Raw genomic sequence first — 19,808 nt, forward strand, 5'->3', positions numbered from 1 at the left:
CGATCATATACCGAGGTTGGCCCCCCGCTGGATGGAGCTCTGATCGTCTGGGACATCAAGGACTGGTGGATCGCGAGTGTGGCAACCTGGTGGGAATCACCACTTCAACCCTGGGGTACCTTGGTGGTCGAGGGCTGGTTGGTGGTTGCTTCTGGGAAGTATGGGCGGGACTGTCAACAGCACTAGCGGCAACAGCCGGAGTATCTGGCCGCGGCGAGGAAGCCACAGAGACATGCGTGTTGGTGGTGTATCTAGCCGGATCTAACCCTCTCCTGTTTCTTCGTTTCCGAAGTGTAGACTGCCGCTGGCGCAAGGCAGATTCCATCCTCCCCGGAAAACACTTCTCTATCTCTGGCCAGGACTGGCGGTCCTCTATCATGCTCAGAAGTTGTGCATCATCCTCAGGGGACCATTGCCACAGCTGCTTGCCTCTGTTGCCTTTCTTCCCCTTACTAGGCCCATGCTGAGTTGGCCCAATCTCCCCTTGGTAATCCAAGCAAGCAGCTGACTGCACACCCTCATTAAATTCAGGTGTGCAGCTTGCCAAGGCACCTTCAAACAGCCAAGACAGGAACTGCAGGTGTTTATTGAGCTGTAGAGATAGGAAATGGGAACAGACAGTGATAAAGGAATGGGTAGGTAATGTAGAAGAAATTTGAGACTGCTTTGTGATCTGTTCTTCCAATTTCTCTGCTCCTCACTTGAGACTCTTTGACTATTTGCTGCTGGAGTCTTCACCTATGCTGCTGGAGCAGGGTGCATCAGTCTCAGTGCTGAGATGGGAGGGGTGCAGTTGTAGACAAGTCTGGATGTAAGAGTGTTTATTCTTTTAAGCACTTTTGTTCCAGCTATCAAATCTCTTCATACAGCCTTGGTGAGGGTTGGGTGTGCTGCAGAATATAGACAGAGAAGGTTCAGGATACAAACAGTGTGCTTCTAGGATTGCAGGGCTGTTGCCTTGCTATAAAGATAGAAGAAGCTCACTAATCTCCCAGAGCCTTCCATTGGCAAGAATAGCTGGGTCTATAAGAATATTGTCATTGTTCTGAAGAACTGGGAGCTGAGGGAATTCCTCCAGACTGCTGTCCAAGCTAACTGTACTGGGTGAGGATAGACTAGGCCCTGTGGCACCTTTCTCAAGCAGAGGTGGCTCATCTGGAGAAGTGGGATGTTGGGTGTTGCAGGCAACAATTTGAGGTGAATTTGGGGTAACCTGTAGTGGATCATGTGGATACAAGTGTCCATGCTCAGGGCTCTCTGAATGTGGCATACTGGATGGTGGTATCAACTCTTGTGCTTGGGATTGGGAGGCTGATGGTATATATGGCTTGATGTTGATGCTGAATAACATGCAAACTTCAGCTGGCAGTCTTGCAGAGAGATGATGCTTGGGGGGTGGTAAAGTGTTGTGGGAAGTGTTGCAGGGAGGATCATGACAGGATTTGAAGGGAAGGGAACAGCTGGTCACCAGAGAGTGTGAATTGAGGGATTTGGGATGAGAGGGGTTCCATGGTTTGAAATTTGCATGAAATGGAGGATTGAACAGGACAGGAGGTGGCATTTTCCAGAAGAGTGGACTTTGGACACAGAGATGATCAGGAAACTGGAGGTCAGGAATATGAATCAACAGAGAGTGTGTGGTGGGAAAATCAGAGAGGAACAGAAACTCTGGGGACCTGTCGGCCTTCTTATAGTGGCTCTCTGTCTGTTGATGTGCTTGCTTCACCACTGCTCCAAGGGGAGTGACAGGGAGAACCCCTCAGTTCCTTGAATCTTGCTTCAGGATGTTGACATGTCCATCCCATTCAAGATTATGGCCTGGAAACAGCCACCCTTGGTGCCCTATGCCAATCCTGTTCAATCATTGCAATGTCCAAAGATCACATGTCCCACTCACACTCCTCAACACACACCCCCCCTTCCTGGGCTGGCTCAGAGGCACATCCTGCTCCTGCAGTGAAAGCAATGCAGTAATTTTGCCATTGGTGGGAGAACAAAAGCAGGATCCTGGAAAGTCAGTCTTATTGGGTCAGGGGTGGGAGGATGCAGGCCTGGGCACCAAATCCAGCTGATGTGCTGACTTCAGGATACATGCCAGCCAGCCACCTTCAGGGCTTCCAATACTGGCTGTAGCCCTTTTTTGCTTGGAGCCTTGCAGGCCAGGGGTGCCTCTGGAATCAGAGCAGGAGAGCACAGAGGTTATAAAAGAAAAGGGCAAGAGACAAAGGAAATTGGAAGCAGACAGTGATGAACACCAGCCTGCTGCCTAGAGTTGCCAATTGAACAACAGGATGAAAACCATCATGACATGGCTGCAAACCTCCAGCAAGCCAGATAATGTCACAAGAGGGGCCCAGATGGCCTAGAAACCAATGAAGTGACACAAACTGTCAGGTCCATCAGACAGGTCTTTGGTGACTCTGTGGGTGCAGGTGAAAAACATAGGGGACAGCCAGATAACACAGCATCATTCCTGCAGGGTGAGGGGAGGCAGTGCATCTGGGCATGGGAAACAGGACATGGAATGAGGGAGAAAGAGGATGAGGAAGTGCATTGTTGTTGAAGGAAGTGAGATTGGGTTTATATAGATTGCCTGGCAGCACTGGGGTGGTGAGAGGTGTGGCAAAAGTGGTGAGGCAGGTGCCATTCCTGAAGTGGCAATGGCCATGCTGCAATGGGCATAGTGCATGCTGTGGACCAATGGTGGGCCTGATTGCTGGGCTGGGCGCCCCGCTAACCAACACAAAGATAACTCAGTTATTGTAGTGCTGTTGACAGATCTCTTGAAAGACAGTAAAAATAAGTAAAAGAAGAAATTATTTCTTCTGACATCTGCTATCAGAGAAGCATTTCATATATTAAAAGTAGCTTTCTCTGGAGAATCTGTCATCTACCACTATAATTCAAAATGTAAAATATGTCTGAAAATAGATGCTTCAGAATATGCTGCAGATATAATATTGCTACAGTTATTTGATGATGAGTGGTATTCAGTTATCTACTAATTATTCAAGTTTGACCAGATTCAATAAGTTTATAGTACATCAGATAAGAAGATATTGACTATCATTCAAGTATTTGTTTATTAGCAGCAGTACTTAGAAGAAATAAAATATTCTGTAGAGATTATTATAAATCATGCAAATCTTTGTTTATTTATAAAGTCTACAAACAAGATGATACAATAATAACATGTAAGATAAATAGAGATTCTCAGAGCATATAATTTTGAGATTCTCTATCACTCTGAAAAGCATAACCCAGCTGACATATTATTACAAAGACCAGATTATATTAAACTAGAAGAAGATATTGGTCTGCTAATATATATACTTAAATAATATTACACAAATAGTGTTTCAGAGTGGGACCTATTTAAAGAAACTTTCTTTAATAAAGAAGGTATTCAAGTACATGCTGCCCATGCTGTTCAAAGCAGTAGGGTAGAGATAGTACAGAGAAGATCTGATGATATCAAGACAGTTGAGTCAGTCTAAAGAGCACCAGCTAGAGATGCTGGGAAGACTTAATGAAGAAATCACAGAAGATTCTGAATTCTCCATATGCATGCAAACACAGTGATGAAAGATAAAAAGACCTATAATAAACTAACTGTGAGTTTATTGGATCTGCTGCTAGAAGTACAGAAAGATAATCTCTTTATATAAGTAAGATTCATCAAGATAGAATCTCAGCAGTCAGAGTGGAAAATAGATAAATAAGATCTTTTAATGAAGAGTAGCAGAATCTATATCTCTAATAATCTAACTCTAAGACAGAAACTACTACAAGTTTACTATAATGACTTATTTATAGATTATTTTGATGTAGTAAAGATATTTGTCTTGCTCTGATGAAAATATAATTAACAATTAATAACACAAGATATCTAGATATACATACACAAATGCCAAATCTACTAATGAGAGAAGACTCCAACATATAAACCATATAGATTACTTACATTATTGCTGACATTCAGTAGTCTCTGATATTTAATATTCATGAACTTTATAACAGATCTCTTTCTGAGTGAAGAAAAGAGAAATTTATATAATACAGTTCTAGTTGTTGTGAATTGATTTATAAAGCTTGCATGTTTTCTTGTATGTAGAAAGAAGATTAATGTGTTAGAGATGGTAAATCTTCTGCTTAGAAGAGTGTTTAAAGACTTTGAATTTCCAAACAATATTATTTTAAATCAGGAATCTGTTTTCATGAGTGAATACTAATCAGAGCTATGTTTTCACATGAAAGTTAAATAAAAACTTAGCATGACATTCCACCCACAAACAGACAGTCAAACAGAGACACTGAACAAGATTTTAAAGAAATATCTTTGTGTCTATTGTAGTTATAGACAAGATAATTAGAAGAAGTGGTTTGTGTATGCAGAATTTACATATAACAGATTAAAATACTTCACAATGCACATATTCTTATTTAAAGCAATATACAGCTTTGAATCTAGAAAATCAGACAAGATCCAGAAGTCAATCAATAATAATAATGATGCACAGACAATGTCTGATGGAAGACTAAGAATGATCTTGGTATTAAGAGATAGTCTGATAGAATGTTTGATGAAAGCAAAAAAGAATCAATCACAGTTCTATAATTAAAAACATCAAGATAAAATGTATGCACCTGGTGACAAAGTAATGTTGTTATCAAGAAACCTACAAACAATATATTCTTGCAAGAAGTTAGATAACAAGTACTATGGATCTTTCTCAGTAATAGAAATTATAGGAAATAACACATATCAACTGAAGCTCTCTTCAAGCTATCAGATTCATAACATTTTCTATATTTCATTGTTGGAACCATACTGCATGAGAACAGGTGAAGCATCAACACATCCCTCTACAGTACTGGTAGATAATTATCATGAGTGGAAAGTAGACAAAATCTTGAACAACAAAGTACACTACCACAAGAAATATTATCTAGTAAAGTGAAAAGAATTCTCTATTGAGAAATCAACATGAGAATCTGAGAAAAATCTTGAAAATGCACAAGAGATTCTTAAGAATTACCTAAAAAAAAGATCTAATTACAAGAAGATAAATGAACCTACATACAGAAAGAAAGATAAATATGATACAAAACAAATATAAAGACTATAATACATCTACAAAATCAAGAATTTAATAGCAAGAAGATGTACCACAAGAGTATCTGAGATACAGCTGTAATGATGGTGAACTAGCCATAAACAAGCAAGACTCAGAAGTCACAAGTACATTTGATATAATGACAGACAGAATCATAACAGAAGATACAGTTACAGAGAAAGATATTACAGATAAAGAACTATAAAAAGAATAAAGTGTTTCTACAATACTTCAAATACTAGAAGAAACAATGTTGGCTAAATAATTAATTAAAGACATGAGATTGGCCTAAGCAGAAGATAATCTAAGAATAAGTAAGATGATACAGAAGATCTACAAGACTGGTTTTTATACTATCTTAAAGAGCTTTGATTCCACTCATCAAACAAGTTATAAGATAATCAAGCAAGATTCAGATGTTTGCAACTTTATTTTTAATTCAAGAGAGAACAATATAAACTGAGCTTAACAAATAAGAGAACTTAGATAGACTGTCTTTAATAGATTCTGTTTCAGACATGAGATTCATAGTCTTGACTACATAACATGAGACAGGACAACAACATTTCATGAAAGATTCTTTAACAGCAGAAGTAGTCTGATAACAGTAATATTTAGTGGCTTCTGAGTCAAGCCCATAAAATTCACACACAAGTATACTTATGCTGTTACAAATGTAGATCTAGACCAACCAAGCATCAGATGATGTTAGATATTCAGAGGTATTCACATGACCCCAACTCTGAATGTATAAGAATCACACAATTCACATGAATTGTGAGAATCCCAGTGTTCAGTCTTCTAGTTAGAGAATCTCTATATTCTATGCATGACTCCCTTCCATCAGTTGCAGGCATTGTACATACTTAGCTCTTTTGTACCTCTAATTCTGGGAAAACCTATGTGATCTATAACTGGTTCTCCTAATATTCTGAACACTTCAATATATAATTGCCTAAGTTGGTATAATGCCATCAAGACCCACAAGATGAACCATGACAACACCCCATGTTACAGACCTGACAGAGATAGACACCAATATGGAGAAGATAAATATTGAAGAAAATACTGGTAGCAGTAAAGCCACCACCAGCAAGACACCAGCAGATGATATAGACAACAAAGATACATCTCTTAATATATTAAATAAAATCTGAAGAGAGAAGATCTTTGAAGAAAAGAAGACACATCTCCAAAAGAATCTAGCAGACATATATAAATAAAATAAGATATGCAGGCTGCAAAAGCAGATAGAATACAAACAAAGAATAGTAAACAACAATTTCTCTTTAGAGTTTCTCTTATGCACACAATCAATAGAGAAGTCAGACAATTTTGATGATGTGAAGCCTCTAAAAGCATCTTACTACCATGGCAAATTACTTGATGAGTGCAAATTGTGGCTAGCTTCAATAAGATAACAGTCTTGCCTGAGAAAATCATTACAAAAGATATCAGATGTGGTTAGAATTGATTGGGTGTCCAGTTATTTTTGTGACAGACCCCAGATATATTGGCAAATGTTGAGAATAGAGAGAGAATAACTATTTATATTATGGAATGAATTTGAGATGTGGTATAAGAACAACATTAAACTCAAGATAACTTATAGTTAAGGCATAATACAGCATTATTATGACACTGTTTAATAAGAGAACTAATTCATATTCTTGTTTTTCATGTACATTGTCAAACTTGAACAGAATTTGAACAGTTTATCAGATGAATTCTTTTGTGTACTCTTTCTACAGACAAAGCTCAGATCAATCATTCAGGCTGAACTGGATAAACTGCAACATCAATCAAAAATGATTATAAAATTATAAGAACAAGCAATGCTCATTAAGTTTATTCTAGAAAAGAAGAAGCAAAGTTAGTGAGACAAGATCTAAAATAAGAAGAAACAGAAAATCTTAATCTCTCAAGAGAAAGATGCATCTCAACAAGACAATAAAGAAGGTTATTCATGAATGAAGAAGACACCAGTGAAACCACTTTCAAAAATATTAAAAGAGAAACACAAATAATAAATGAATAAAGAGCTCTGTCTAAGATGTGATCAATCAGGCTATAGAGTAAAGTTCTGTACAAACAGCTTCAACAAGTTCCAGCAGACAGATGAAAAGAATAAGAATTGAGTGAAGATTAGAGCTGCAAAGCCTATACAAGACCCAGGTCAAATATTAGAAAAATGGAGTGTTAACTTAATTAAGAAGGCAAGCAGATGCAGTATGTGTTTATTGGTCACACTGATTACACTATCAGATAATCTTATAAAGTTAGCTGCACTGTTGAACTCAGATACCACAGTGAACAGTATCTTCTACAAACTGGCATTCTAATTAAACTGGAATCAACCAGAGACACTCATGGGAGTCATTGAGATATTAAATGAAGCTGAGGCTGATTGATATAGCATCTACAAGATCTAACTCACTATAATAAACTTCATGAAGATTACAAAGATGGTAAGATGTATATTTGTGATAATCAACATGGTTAATGTGAATATAGTTCTAGATATGTTATGGTTAGAAGATTTCAATCTGGATATAGACTGGAAGAACAAGATGTGGTATTATTAATTCTCAGAGAAAATAGTAAAACTTCTGAATGCAGATAGATTTCTTCAAGCAGTATACATCAAGAATAAACTTTCTTATGCTATTTTTGTGTCAGACAACAATCAAGTTCTGACAGAAGTGCCTGAGTGGTTGAGAGACTATAAAGATATTTTCTCAGAAGACAAATAACAGAGTTACCAAAATTAATAAAAATCAGTTATTTAATTATTCTTAAAGATGGCTGCAAGCCTCTGTACATGTCAATTTATGAACTATTGCTCAAGCAGATAAAGATTCTATAAGAGTATATCAAGAATGAGTTATGCAAGAGTTGAATATATCTGTTATAAAGTCTGGCAGGGGCTCCAGTGTTATTTGCATTCAAGACTAATAAAGAACTCAGGCTCTGTATTAATTATTGTAATCTTAATGCAATTATAATAAAGAACTGTTACCTCTTGCTGTTAATAGATGAGATGTTAAGCTGGTTAGTGGAAGTATACTACTTTTTCAAGATAGATCTACATGATGCCTACCACCAGATTAGAATCAAAAAAGAAGACAAATGGAAGACCATGTTTTGTACAAAGTTTGAAAGTTTTAAGTATCTTGTTATGTTTTTCAGGTTGTCAAATGCATCAGCAATCTTCCAGTTCTATATCAATAGAGCACTGGCAGGCTGTGAGGATCGTACATGTGGATCAGCGTGACAATGAATCTCTAGGAGGAATATACATGGAAAAGAGTACGTGAGGTAAAAGGTCTGTATTCTGGCAACTATGTACAACTTGTAAACAAGATTGCCACTGGCTCCCAGCAAGGGGTTCACACAGTGATGGCCTTTTATGTGTGCTCGTGAGCATGTGACTTAGTGCCTTGCGAGAACACATGCAACTCCCAGCAGCTTGCAAGCTGAGGCCTCTGGCCTTCACGGGTGCTGTTTGTCCATGTAAGGGGTTCGCGGCGAATCCTTACACAGGCCTGGTTGACATATGCTATATAGTTTATCTAGACAATATTCTTATCTTCTTAGCTTCAGAGAAGGAGCATGAGAAGCACATTAGATTAGTTATAGAGTGTCTAAAAGAATATCAGTTGTTTGCAAAGCTTGCTAAGTGCACTTTCAAAAGATAAATAATCTTGTATCTTGAATATATTATTGATACTAAGAGTATTAAGATGGACTCAAAGCAGGTACACATAATTATAAAGTAGCTCTTGCCATAAAGTTTCTATAATATTCAGGTATTTCTGGGTTTTGTGAACTTCTATTGGAGATTCATATGAAAGTACTCAGTTATTGTAGCACTGTTAACAGATCTCTTGAAAGACAGTAAAAATAAGTAAAAGAAGAGATTATTTCTTCTGACATCTGCTGTTAGAGAAGTATTTTATATATTAAAAGTGGTCTTCTCTGAAGAACCTGTCATCCACCACTACAATCCAGAATATAGAATATGTCTGAAAATAGATGCTTCAGAACATGCTGCAGATATGATATTGCTACAGCTATTTGATGACAGATGGTATCCAGTTGCCTACTAGTTATTCAAGTTTGACCAGACCCAATGAGTCTATAGTATGCTGGATAAGAAGATGTTGGCCATTGTCTGAGTGTTTGTTCATTAGTGGCAGTACTTAGAAGAAATAAAGTACTCTGTAAAGATTATTACAGATCATGCAAATCTTTGTTTATTTATAAAGTTTATAAACAAGATGGCACAACAACAACACATAAGATAAATAAAGATTCTCAGAGTGTATAACTTTAAGATGCTTTACTGTTCTGGAAAGCATAATCCAGCTGATACATTATTACAAAGATCAGATTATATCAAACTAGAAGAAAATACTAGTCTGCTGATGTATATACTCAAACAATATTATACAGATAGTGTTTCAGAGTGGAATCTATTCAAAGAAACTTTCTTTAATGAAGAAGATATTCAAGTATATGCTGCTTGCACTGTTCAAAGCAGTAAGATAGAGATGATACAGAAGAGATTTGTTGGCATCAAGATAGTTAAGTCAGTTTAGAAAGCACTAGCCAGAGATGCTGGGGAGGCTTAATAAAGAAATTACAGAAGATTCTGAATTTTCTGTATACACATAAAAATAGTGATGAAAGACAAAAAGATCTATAATAAATCAACTGTAAGTGTGTTGAATCTGCTGCTAGAAGCACAGAGAGATAATCTCTCTGTACAAGTAAGATTGCTAAGACAGAATCTCAGCAGTTAGAGTGGAAAATAGATAAATGAGATCTTTTGACAAAGAGTAGCAGAATCTATATCTCTAATAATCTGACTCTAAGACAGAAACTACTGCAAGTCCACTATAATAACTTATTTGCAGATCAATTTAATATGGTGAAGATGTTTGTCTTGCTCCAGCAAAAATATAATTGGCAATTTAATAAGACAAGATATTCAGACATACATACATGAATGCTAAACCTGCTAATAAGAAAAGACTTTAACATATAAATCATGTAAATTGCTCATATCATTACTGACATCTAGTAATCTCTGGTGTTCAATATTTATAAATTTTATAACAGACCTTTCTCCAAGTGAAGAGAAGAGGAATTCATATAATACAGTCCTGGTCATTGTAGATTGATTTACAAAGCTTGTATGTTTTCTTGTATGTAGAAAGAAGATTAATGTGTCAGAGATAGCAAATCTTCTGTTCAGAAGAGTGTTTAAAGACTTCAGATTTCTAAATAATATTATTTCAGATCAGAAATCTGTTTTCATGAGTGAATACTAGTCAGAGCTATATTTTCACATAAAAGTTAGATAAAAACTTAGCATGGCATTCCACCCACAAACAGATAGTCAAACAGAGGCACTGAACAAGATTTTGGAGGAATATCTTTATATTTATTATAGCTATAGGCAAGATGATTGGGAGAAGTAACTTGTGTATGCAGAATTTGCATACAACAGGTCAGAACACTCTGTAATGCACATGTCTCTGTTCAAAGCAATATACAGCTTTGAATCTAGAGAATAAGATGAAATCCAGAAGTTGATTGATAATAACAATAATGTACAGATAACACTCAACAGAAGACTGAGAATAATCTCTGTGTCAAGAGATAGTCTGGTAGAACATTTGATGAAAGCAAAAGAGAATCAAGCACAGTTCTATAACTGAAGATATCAAGATAAAGTGTATGCATCTGGTGATGAAGTGATGTTGTTATTAAGAAATCTACAAACAATATGTTCTTGCAAGAAGTTAGATGACAAGTACTACAGATCTTTCTCAGTAATAGAGGCCATAGAAAATAACATATATTGACTGAAGCTCTCTCTGAGCTATCAGATTCACAATATTTTCCATGTCTCATTGCTGAAATCATACTGCATGAGAATAGGTGAGGTGCAAACACATCCTTCTGTGATACTAGTGGATGACCATCATGAGTAGGAAGTAGATGAAATCTTGAATGACAAAGTGTACTATTGTAAGAAACATTACCTAGTGAAATGGAAGGGATTCCCTATTGAGGAATTGATGTGGAAATCTGAGGAAAATCTTGAAAATGCATAAGAAGTTCTTAAGAATTATCTATAAAAGAAGTAAAGTCATTCTAAGATGAATGAATCTATGTACAAAAAGAAGACTAGACATGTTAAAGATCATCACATGTAATGAAACCAAACAACTAGTGATGAGAAGAGGTACCACAAGGGTGCTTGAAACACAGCTGTAATGAAGATGAACCAGCCAAAGAGAGATGTGGTTCTGAAGTCACCAGAACTGGTAATATGATAACAGATAGTACTGTAATAAAAGTAGGCTTAACAGATAAAGGGCCATAAGAAGAACAAATTGTGTCTACAATACTCTGGAAACCAGAGAAGACAATGTCAGCCAGAGAGTTAATTGAAGATGTAAGATTGGCCTAGACAGAGATTAGTCTAACAATAAGAAAAAATGGTGAAGAAAATCTACAAGACTGCTTTCTATAATATTCTGAAGAGCTTTGGCTTCATTTATTAAACAAGTAGTGAAATGATCAAGCAAAACTCAGATGTTTCTGATTTCATTTTCTATCTGAGACAGAACAGTACAAACTGGGGTTGTTGGATGAAGAAGCTCAGATGAACTATCTTTAATAGATTTTGTTTCAGATACAAGATTCATGGTTTTGGTTTCATAATGTGATGCAGGATGATGGTGTTTTATAGAAGATTCTTTAAGACAAGAAGTAGCCTGGCAGCAACAGCATTTGGCAGCTTTAGAGTTAAGCTTATGAAACTCTTGCACAAGTACACTCATGCACTTTATGTTGTATGGGTGATGTGAATTAGCTATGTTGAAACTATAGTATTCTTCTTAAAGTTGCAAGAGCTGACAAACTAGTTTGATAGTGGATTCTAGAATCTACTGTCATATCAGAATAACAAGAAGAACAGATGAAGATGCACTTACATCACAACAGGTACAGGTTTAATATTCTAAATAATAAGAACAAGATTTCTTCTTGACATTCTATAGACAAGGCTTGCTTTCATCCAGGTGGTCTGTGAACATTGAGTAAACACAGACAGAGCATGAAAGAGTGTCTTCTTTATTATGTGCAACAGAGTCTTTCAATAATAACATTGTAATAAGTTATAAGATGAATGAGGAACAACACCTGAGCCCAAACAAAGTAGAAGAAAAAGAAGAAAGAAAAGAGCCAGAAACTCTTTATTTATACTCACACCACAATGCACTAAAGTTGCTAGTCTTATGACTTGTTGATAGACAACCAGACAAGCAAACAAACAAAGAAACAAGTACATGATGAAATGCTGGATGTTTGTAATAAAATGATTACCATCCTACAATAAAGAATGTCTACTACAACTGGCAGTGATATGCATGCAGGATGTCTATATAGACAAGCAGTAGTAATGCAGAAGCTTGCATATTCAAGAATCTACAATGCTTCACCAATGATAGAGGAGCTACAATGATGTACAAAAAACTACTTTAGTGGCTTTATGCCTTGGAGTTCAAGGCTTCTAGAGGGGGGATAGTGTTACAAATGTAGATCTAGACCAACCAAGCATTGGATGATGTCAGATGTTCAGGGGTATTCACATAATCCCAATTCTGAATGTATAAGAATCACACAATTCACATGAATTATAAGAACCCCAGTGTTCAGTCTTCTAGTTAAAGAATCTCTATGTTCTATGCATGACTTTCTTCCATCAGTTATGGGTATTGTACATACTTAGCTCTTTCATACCCCTAATTCTGGGAAAACCTACATGACCTACAACCAGTTCTCCTAACATATGCACTTGATATTGTACAGACAATACAGATCAGCTGCATCAAAATTATAGTATTCTTCTCAAAGTTACAAGAGTCAACAAACTAGTTCAACAGCAGATTCTGAAATCTACAGCCAGGTTAGAACAACAAGAAGAACAGATGAAGACATACTTATATTATAATAGATACAGATTTGATATTCTAAATAATAAGAATAAGATTTCTTCTTAACATTCTATAGACAAGGCTTGTCTTCATTCAGGCAGTCCATGAACATCAAGTAAATACAGATGAAGTACAGAAGAGTGTCTTCTTTATTGTGTGCAACAGAGTCTTTTAATGACAATATTGTAACAAGTTATAAAATGAATGAGAAATGACACCTGAGCCCAAACAAAGCAGAAGAAAAAGAAGAAAGAAGAGAGCCAGTATGAGGATTATATGTGTGAATCAGTGTGACAATGAATCTCTAGAAGAAATATACATGGAAAAGAGTACATGAGGTGAAAGGTCTGTATTCTGGCAACTATATACAACTTGTAAACAAGATTGCCACTGGCTCCCAGCAAGGGGTTTGTGCAGTGACAGTCTTTTATATGTGCTTATGAGCATGTGACTTAGTGCCTTGTGAGAACACATGCAACTCCCAGCAGCTTGTGAGCTGAGGCCTCTGGCCTTTATGGGTGCTGTTTGTCCATGTAAGGGGTTCGCGGCAAATTCTTACAGCCAGAAACTCTTTATTTATACCTACACTGCAATATACTAAAGTTGCTAGTTTCATGACTTGTTGATAGACAACATGACAACAGATAACAGATGATGTAGCAACCAGACAAGCAAATAAACAAAGAAACAAGTATGTGATGAAATGCTGGATGTTTGTAATAAAATAATTACCATTCTACAACAAAGAAAGTCTACTGCAACCAGCAGTGATATGCATGCGGGATGTCTATATAGACAAGCAGTAGTAATGCAGAAGCTTGCACATTCAAGAATCTATAAGGTAGTTTACCACTAAACAAGCCACACCACTAAATGAGCCAAATTTCACCAAATGCTCCACGCAATGAATTTATTAAATATCTCAACAACCAGATTTTTATTATTAAATAGCTATTAAATATTAAATGAATGTATTCTTTAAAGCATAGAAATTAGTATAGTTAAGAAAATAAACAGGTGGATGGCCTAATATTACAGCCAGAGCAAGAGATTTAGGGGGTAGATAGGAAAGAATTCAAAGAAATATCAACAGTAGATTTCTTGGCTAGATAGTCTAATATCTTGCTAGAGATGCTTGTAGAGCTCTTACTTTCTCTTTTGGAAGATTGTATAGGCTCTTTGTAATAAGGCTCTTTAGTAGGGGAGTTCTTCTAATGGTGCTTTGAAGCTGGTGCTTGAAGCTCTGACTGCTGGTGTTTATTAGTCTGTTTAACTGTCTGTTTTTCCTTCTCTGCTAGTTGTAAAGCCTTCTTCTTCTCATAAGCAACATGTTGTGCCTCTCTTTGTCTAGCATATTTGTTTTTTTTGATCTCTTGTTACTCCCAGATTTTTTTATAAGCATTCTTCTGTTCAATCTGTCTTTTTTTAATATCTCTAGCAGCCTGCTTCTTTTGAAGCTTCTGTTGAAGTTTTGTCTCTTGTATTTAAGCAATTTTACCAGCTTTTTCAGTTTTTATTTCATCCAGGTGCTTGTGTGCCTTAAGAACTTTTGTTAAAGACCAGAACTGTGCTTGACTAGGATTATCTCTATTGAGTAGGCCTAGGGGCTTGTCTTGCTTGTGGCATTGCTTCTCCATTACTAGAGTTGATCTTAGCTGCTGATTCTTATGTTCCAGCAGTTTATTATGAAAAGCAAACTGCTTACTGGCTTGGATAATCTATCTAATACTTTGTGAATTTAGGCTGTGCTGGAGATATATACTTTTGATCTCTTATTAGAGCTGGTGCATATTGCTAGAAATAGAAGGTTTAACTGGTAGTGTAGAGACTTGAGCAGTTTCAAATTGATATAGTTAATGTTGAAGATCTAGAGAATTAATTCCAGTTTTTGCAAAGCTAGCAAGTATATTTTCAACTGTCAAAGTCTTCTTCCAAGCCACATTAAATAATCTTCAAAAATCCCTTTTTGTCATTTGAATATAGCTTATTTCTTGATGTAGTAGGGCTTCTAGCTTATTAAAATATGCCTTGCTTAGTGGCCCAAATATTCCAATATCAAGAGATTGCAAATGGTAGGTTGAATGTGGTGGGAGGATCATAAGAAGAATCTTTTTATAGTCAGTGTATTTGATAAATTTCATATTTATATAGGAGGAATGCTCATCTAGTAGAAGCAGATGTCTTTCTTAATCAGCTTGTTTCTTAGTATGCTGATTGAAAATCTGTTTCAACTACTTCAGTTTATATTCATCATTGCTTCAACTATTTGTTGAAGCTGTAAAGTAGACTCATTTGCTTCCATCATAATTATCTAGCTATATATTCTAGAGATCTTGTGATTTGCTCTGGTAAATAAGAGCTAAAGATAGTGTAATTTCTTCAGCAAAGACTAAGGAGAGCAATAAGAGAAATTCCTGACTATTATTCTGAGTGATGGCATTCTTTCCAGCTTGTAGAGCTTCAATAGAGACTAATTGCTTTGAGATATGGCAGAAGTCTAGAAGAAATTCTTTTTTGTTAAAGTTATAGATGTTTGAGGGCTTAAGATTATATTAATTAATTTTCTGCTCCAACTACTTCATAAGTAGTAGTCAAATAGTTAGTCAGCATTAACAACTGCAATTGCAAGTAATTAAATAAATCATCAAATTACAAGCATATAGAAGTACTTAAAGCACTGATAGTTATCTGCTATCTGTCTATTTTAATTAATTACTTTGAGATAAATGCATTTGATCTTGTTATTATATCACTCACAAAATTAATTAATCCAGTTGATTCTAATATTCTCTTCTGTCATCTCTTGTATGATATTTTGTAGAATCTGAGATGTAATGGCAAGGCCACAGCTAAAGAGCTTGTTTATATAATTCAGAAGCTCTGCCTCCTGTATATTAGAGAGCTTTTTCTTATATCAGGAGGCCACTTCATTCTGAGCAAGTTGCAAGTTTTTATGCTGTCAGCACAGGGTCTCTTGATTAATGTTATGAAACTTGTGGCACAGCAGCCAAAGACACAGGATGATTGGATGAAACCTGACAAGACAGAGTCACAGACTGTTGTGGAGAAATCTTAGAACAGAAAGTCACATGATTAGTGATAGAACTGATAAGCTGACTAATCACACCAAGTATGATAGGACTAATCAGAGAACATAGCAAGCATACTGCAATAGAACAGATAAAACAGCTTAGCAGAACTATCATCAGAAGAGCATCATGTATATAAGAACACTCATTATCAGAGATTTAATGAACTTATTTATTATAATTAATCTTCTTATTTATCTTACAGATATCTTTGAATCAGATACTTTCATATCTTGATTACTTTTTATACCATTGAAGTCTTGTAATACTGTACAATTATACCTGATTCTGCTACTCTTGAGAAGATATGATAGTCTTGCCCTGACTCTGATATATCTGTATAGAAATTCTTTGTCATCAGAGCAAGACTGCCTACTTAACCAGAGCATTATTAGATTATTGATTACTATCTTCAATCTGTTGTTGCTCTCTTTAAGCTCTTTGATATTCTCAAGATCTCAAAGAACTCAGAGAGGTTTTTCATCAGAAATTATCATACACAACACATTGATCACCCCTGACTCAGAAGAGAATACATCTGAGACCCCAGAGATTACATATAAAGAAAGAACTTTCTGCATTACATCAAGCATAAAGATATAACCCCCACCCCATGTCAAGACCTAATAAAGTATAGAAATCATGTCTGCATCCAAAGCACCAGCCATCAATACTCAAGATCTTATGAATAGAATCTTGCAGCTCAAACAGATTACTGAAAGACTTGAAGAGCAGAACCATGAATTGAAAAACTATAACAAGCAGCTTGAGATTCAGATCATGGCCATTCCATTCACTGAACAGCAGGAAAAGAAAGATAAAGCTAAAGTCAACTTACCAGAACTCTTCAAGAGTGAACAAGAAAAATTACAAGCTTTCTTGAGATAACTGCACATTTACATGGATATGAAAGGCAAAGAACTTAGCAGTAATAAAGACAAGATGATAATGACAGCATTATATCTTTACAGAGCAGTATTTGATTAGTTCAACACCTATCTGCAGAATTATTACAAAAGAGACAAAGTTAATCAGAACAACAACATGCTTAAGATTATTAACAGTTACAACATCTTTATTTAGATATTGAAAATCACTTTCAGAAAAGTTAAGAAACAAAATATGGCAGCCCAGCAGTTACATCATATATAATAAAAGATATCACCACAAGAATATGCTATGAGATTCCAGCAAGTCAGTGTCAACACTGATTGAAACAATGAAGTCTTAGCTGACACTTTCTATCAAGAACTATTCAATAAGATCAAAAATGAAATAGTATGATTAGAAAAACAATCACATACCCTGACCAAGATAATCAAAGTAGCAGTCAGAATTGGAAACTGACTTTACAAACAAAAGATAGAAAAGCAAGAAAAAGTACCATGAAAGTAACCCAGTTTATTGAGCCATACTGAAAGTTAAGACCAGAGCAAACATACATAATCAGACCTTTACAGACACACACCCATGAAGCTGGATGTAACAAAAGTTGACATGCTCAATAAGAAAGAGAAAGAGCAGAGAAAGAAAGAGAAATTATGCTTCTATTGTGCTAAGTCTGGACACTAAGCAAGGTAATATAGAGCAAAGAAAATAGATTAAAGAAACAAGAAACTCAGAGCAATCTCAAAAGAAAATGAAAAAGACTCTGAAGTTAAACAACATCTCTAAGTAACAACTCAGAAAGAGCAAATCAAAAAAGAACTCCAATAACAGTTCAGGAAGATATTTAAAGAACAAGTCATGAAAGTCTATCTGAAGCTACTCCAGCAGCCAGAAGATAAATCAAAATGCTGAAATCAGCTGGATGACAAGAAATGAGAGTTATGTGAAGAATTATGTGTGAAAATGAGGAGCAAATCAAGTGATAATTAGAGAATTCAACCACTTGACTGTGAATATCACTACAGAAAGAAAATGGACAAAATTCAGAATCTAAAGTACAAGAAATATATTTAGTACCCAATCTATAAATATTCATGCAAGCTTCACCAGAAACAACAAAAAGAGTTCAAATAATGAACACAGATTATGGAAGACTTCATGTATTATGAAGACTACAGTTACAACATCAAGAATTGCCAGCATTGCAAATGCAACACTGAGAAAGAAGAATGGGAAATACCAGACCTACAGAATATCTTATCTACAGAACATCCAGATCACACCAGAATTTATTAAAGCTTTTGCTATAATGACAATTGCTCTATCTACAGAGATAGAAAGAATGATGGATATTACTTATAATTACTGAAGAAGTTGCAAGCAACTCAGAAACAAGATTATAATAATAATGAAGAATATTGATCAAGTGAAGAACAGACAACCACACCAGAGTTGAAGAAAGAACCAAGTTGAGAAATACTAGAATTTGAGAAACATGAAGAAGATGTCTTGAAGAAACTCAGTCTTATAAAAAGCATAATATCTGAAGAGACAAGATGTCCAACAGCAAGGAAATTACAGATCTAAGATAACTAATTACACTGGATTATATGTAAAGAAGAAAACAGATTACTAGCAATAATAATATACAGACAGCACTGGAATAAAAAACAGAAAGAAGTGGAAAAACTGAACCACTCATACTATAATAAATTTAAGTACAAATGTCAATGCAAATTTCACAAAGATAAAAAATTTTGAAAAATGATGAGATTCCTGCATGGTTTGAAAGAATGTGAAAACTGTGCAGGATGCAAAAACAACAAGTATATACAGAAAATACACAAAAAATAATGTACTGATGAAAATAATTGCAAAATACATGAACAGACATCTAAGATGACTCTTGTTAATTTGAGAAATAAAATGGCTGCCATAAACAAGAGTCTGTAAGCAGCATGAATAGACAAGTAAAACTATTAGCCACTAATAAACAAATCTGTCATCTCAGAGTTACAGCAACCTTACTTAAATCAAAGCACACAACAGTTCTAGTGAACTCAGAAGTGACTGAACTATTTATCAACAAAAGATTCATCAAACAAGCTGACATTGTAAAGTGAATGAAGAAATATCCCTACCAGTTACCAGAACTGGGAGAAGGAACTCTTGATAGAGTTGAAGAAGAGACATATCTCATCAGAATAAAAATAGAACAACATCACAAGAAAGTGCATTTCAAAGTGACAAATCTAGAAGACTATAATATAGTCTTGGGATACTCTTGATTAAAGCAACACAATTCAGAAATTAACTGGTAAGAAGAAAAGATTAGACTGACAAACTATAAATGCTCTCTCAAACCAGTACACCATAATCAGAGACTCATACTCAGAAACAACTTAGACAAGACACTAGCTATAATAAGTCAGGTCAACAGAAAGATACCATATAGAGAATAATTAATCAACACTGAAGAAATTCATGGAAATCTAATTCATGATAATAAAGTAGATCAAGCTATAAAGAATCCTAATGACTTGAAGCAGCTACAAGTACAAAAGAATGACCAGAATAAAAAGATCAAGAAAACTCTATCAGAAGAATTCTAGGAATATATTAATGTATTCAGAGAAAGAAATCAGAGCAACAGCTTACTAAAGCACAAACTCTGAAATCATGAGATAAAGCTACAAGACAGA

The 19,808-nt window shown here is 35.4% G+C and overlaps 2 protein-coding genes across 2 annotated transcripts; one reads left to right on the forward strand and one right to left on the reverse strand.

The window, feature by feature from the left end:
• Positions 1 to 55: 55 nt before the first annotated feature.
• Positions 56 to 1,351, reverse strand: CIMG_11012 (uncharacterized protein; the record flags this gene model as incomplete). The annotated part of the gene is made up of 4 exons (XM_012358987.1): positions 56 to 574; positions 702 to 725; positions 868 to 890; positions 985 to 1,351. 4 exons carry the CDS (start codon positions 1,349 to 1,351, stop codon positions 56 to 58), a joined length of 933 nt encoding a protein of 310 aa, XP_012214410.1.
• Positions 1,352 to 16,860: 15,509 nt separating this feature from the next.
• CIMG_12641 (uncharacterized protein) lies at positions 16,861 to 17,106 on the forward strand (the record flags this gene model as incomplete). The annotated part of the gene is made up of 1 exon (XM_004445550.1): positions 16,861 to 17,106. One exon carries the CDS (start codon positions 16,861 to 16,863, stop codon positions 17,104 to 17,106), a length of 246 nt encoding a protein of 81 aa, XP_004445607.1.
• Positions 17,107 to 19,808: the final 2,702 nt, after the last annotated feature.

Source organism: Coccidioides immitis (genome assembly GCF_000149335.2).
Source record: "Coccidioides immitis RS genomic scaffold supercont3.1, whole genome shotgun sequence".
NCBI lineage: Eukaryota > Fungi > Ascomycota > Eurotiomycetes > Onygenales > Onygenaceae > Coccidioides > Coccidioides immitis.